The sequence below is a fragment of the Cynara cardunculus genome (assembly GCF_001531365.2).
Source record: "Cynara cardunculus var. scolymus isolate 2C chromosome LG 5, CcrdV1, whole genome shotgun sequence".
In the NCBI taxonomy this organism is placed as follows: domain Eukaryota; kingdom Viridiplantae; phylum Streptophyta; class Magnoliopsida; order Asterales; family Asteraceae; genus Cynara; species Cynara cardunculus.
In genome coordinates this window covers 7863919-7866676 of record NC_037532.1, presented here as the reverse complement: position 1 = coordinate 7866676, position 2758 = coordinate 7863919, and the positions used below count along the sequence as shown (strand labels likewise).

Here is a 2758-nt window from a genome sequence, read left to right as displayed (position 1 = left end):
CACACACACACACACATATATATATATATATATATATATATATAGTTTGTTTCAAATGTAATCCATCACATTTGTACAACTAATGCAACCTAATAAATTGAAATATTTATGGAAATAATGAGAATTTATTTATTATGATTTAAATATTTATGAAAGATGAATAAGGTTCATTAATTATGATCAATACTTTATATTTAGAAACAATCAAAACTTCTACGAAATTATACATTTATCAAATTAAATAGACGGTTGATATTGAGTTGTATTGGTTGTACAAATGTAAAAGTTTGTATAATAACACCTCTCTCTCTCTCTCTATATATATATATATATGGGTTAGGTTTAGATGAGATCAGTTTGTTTTTGTAAGACCTATAAGACCACATTTTTATACTAGAAACTTTACAACAAAATATTATAAAGGTAAAAGAATTTGAACCTTCACATAAAAACAATGTGAATGTTATCTTCAGAGTGTTCTACTGTAAAATTTCTAATATAAATTTCTCTCTCTTTCTCTCTCTTTATATATATATATATATATATATATATATATTACATTAGTTTTGATTCATATATAAATCGTAGCATTTTAGTGAATAACTATCAATAAAAGTACCTTATTGATTTATTTAGCAGAAACAAGTTGGTTAAACGGTTTTCAATTTGATTATTACTTTAATAATTGTTCTTAATCGAATTTAAAATATTAACTATTTTTTAAAATAAAATAAATAAATACAAATATTGACTAGTGAACTCAACCTACTATGAAATGATGAGAAGAATCTACATACTCGTTGATGATTCACCTTTCCGGCGAAGTAACTGCAAAATCAGTCCACCGCCGTTCACTCGCTTCCAATTTAATAATCCGACCATCGGAAACGCCGGTGTATGGACCTGTTCCATCAACAGGATTGAAATCGAAGCTCTCTGGTCCAATTGCACCACCTCCTATCGGGATAACTTCAACATCGCCGTCATACAAATCGTCAGTTGAGCGACTATAAAAAGGAAATCTGACGGATAGCAACACCGCAGATACGAGCAGAACAACCATGGATGCAATCAGTAATAGCTTCGAGTCAAGCATGGCGATAGAGAGAGAAAGATAAAGGAGATAGAGAGAGAGATAGAGAAAAGGACCACCACGTTCCTTGTGAAGCCCAACGGAAAAACAACCCTACCTTAATAGTAGGACTCTAAACCGCTTTCGTCTTCTTCTCCTTTGCCCTTCTAATCTCCATAAGATACAATATATATATATATATATATATATATACATATATATATATATATATATGTATAGATGTATGTATATATGTATGTATATAATATCATATATGACATACAAATTTATCGTCTTATTAAGTTATGCTTTGAAAAATGTCGCGTCATCGTCATAACGTGTAAAAGAATGAGGCTTGACCTCGCTGCAACGCCACACCTCACGCCATTTTAAACCTTGGTTCAAATGAGTTTTTTTTTTAGTTCATCAATGATTCCAAAATGAATCACTTATTCATATATTCTCAATTTTTTTCTTACTTATTTGAACCTTCCCGTACCTTGTCCTCTAGATTGAGTAAATTTGATGTTGGGTTTGATTTTTATGACTTTAATATGTTAAAAAGTGGCCAATTACCGAAAAACCACATGTAGACCTCGGTTTAGGGGTCGTTTACCATACACTTACCCGGGTAAACGCTTATCAAGTCAAATTACCTTATCGGATGAATATGGTAAGAACTAAAAATCTTACCTAGTAAGAGCGAGATAAGGATCAAGAGTCTTACTCGGTAAGTAAGGGCGACGACTTTTACCACGGTAAGCGCTTACTGGGTAAATTGTTACATACGGTGCCGTTTTGGTGAACTAAAGTCTTACCTGAAAAGTAAGTGGTAGTGTTAAATTTTACCGATAAACACTTAGCGGATAAGTGTTTGGTAAACGGCCCCTTAATACCATAATCCCTTTTTAAAGAACAAGGGTTTTACCGGCCTTTATGTTAAGTTTATCTTCAAATGGGGGGAGATATATAGAGGATTTTTTTTTTTGGGAGTATATAATATTTATATACGGCAAATGCAACAAATAAATTCACACACCCTCCTCACCTATGGTGAGGTTTGAACCCTTGACCTCCTAGAAGGCCAAGGGCTACGATACCGCTAGGCCAAAGGCCTTTTGGTATGTATAGAGGATTCATACATAGTGAAATAATCATTCACATTCCCGACATGATCAATAAAACAACATCAATGTAATGACCATTCTCAGTATCTAGCATTTCTATTTTCATTTTAATTTCCTAAAACGACTCAAGCTAGCGGCCCCTAAAGCCAAAGGGTCATCCTTCTAGAACGACAAAAATCCCAGTCTTATAAAATTTAAGAAGCGTGTATTAGTCTTATAGTAAATAAATATTATATACATACAAAAAATAGACATATATTCAAAAGTATTAGCAGATCCTAGGTTCAAATCCAATGAGGAATAAAAATCTTTTTGTGGCCACGAAGGTTCAAATGCGGTGACTCTGGGCTATCTGCAAAGCAGGTGGTCGTCCTGGGATTAGTCGGCTCGCATAACGAGTTAGATATCCAGGTTAATAAAAAAATAGACATATGACCAACTTTGATTTGTTTTCTAGTAGATATCTAACTTTATTTTTCAACTTGTACCTAAAAGATATAGTTGTAAAAGCAATAATCAAGAGTTATTCTGTTTTTTAAACCAAAAAATAAAGCATTTG

At 32.5% G+C, this 2758-nt stretch overlaps 1 protein-coding gene across 1 annotated transcript in view; it reads right to left on the bottom strand.

Moving 5' to 3' along the window:
• Positions 1-1237, bottom strand: part of LOC112512580 (protein STRICTOSIDINE SYNTHASE-LIKE 10-like) — an 8954-nt gene extending 7717 nt beyond the window's left edge. Inside the window, exon 1 of the mRNA XM_025118622.1 lies at positions 813-1237. Coding sequence (XP_024974390.1) covers positions 813-1096 — 284 coding nt within the window. The 5' untranslated portion in view covers positions 1097-1237. The remainder of the gene's footprint in view (positions 1-812) is intronic.
• Positions 1238-2758: the final 1521 nt, after the last annotated feature.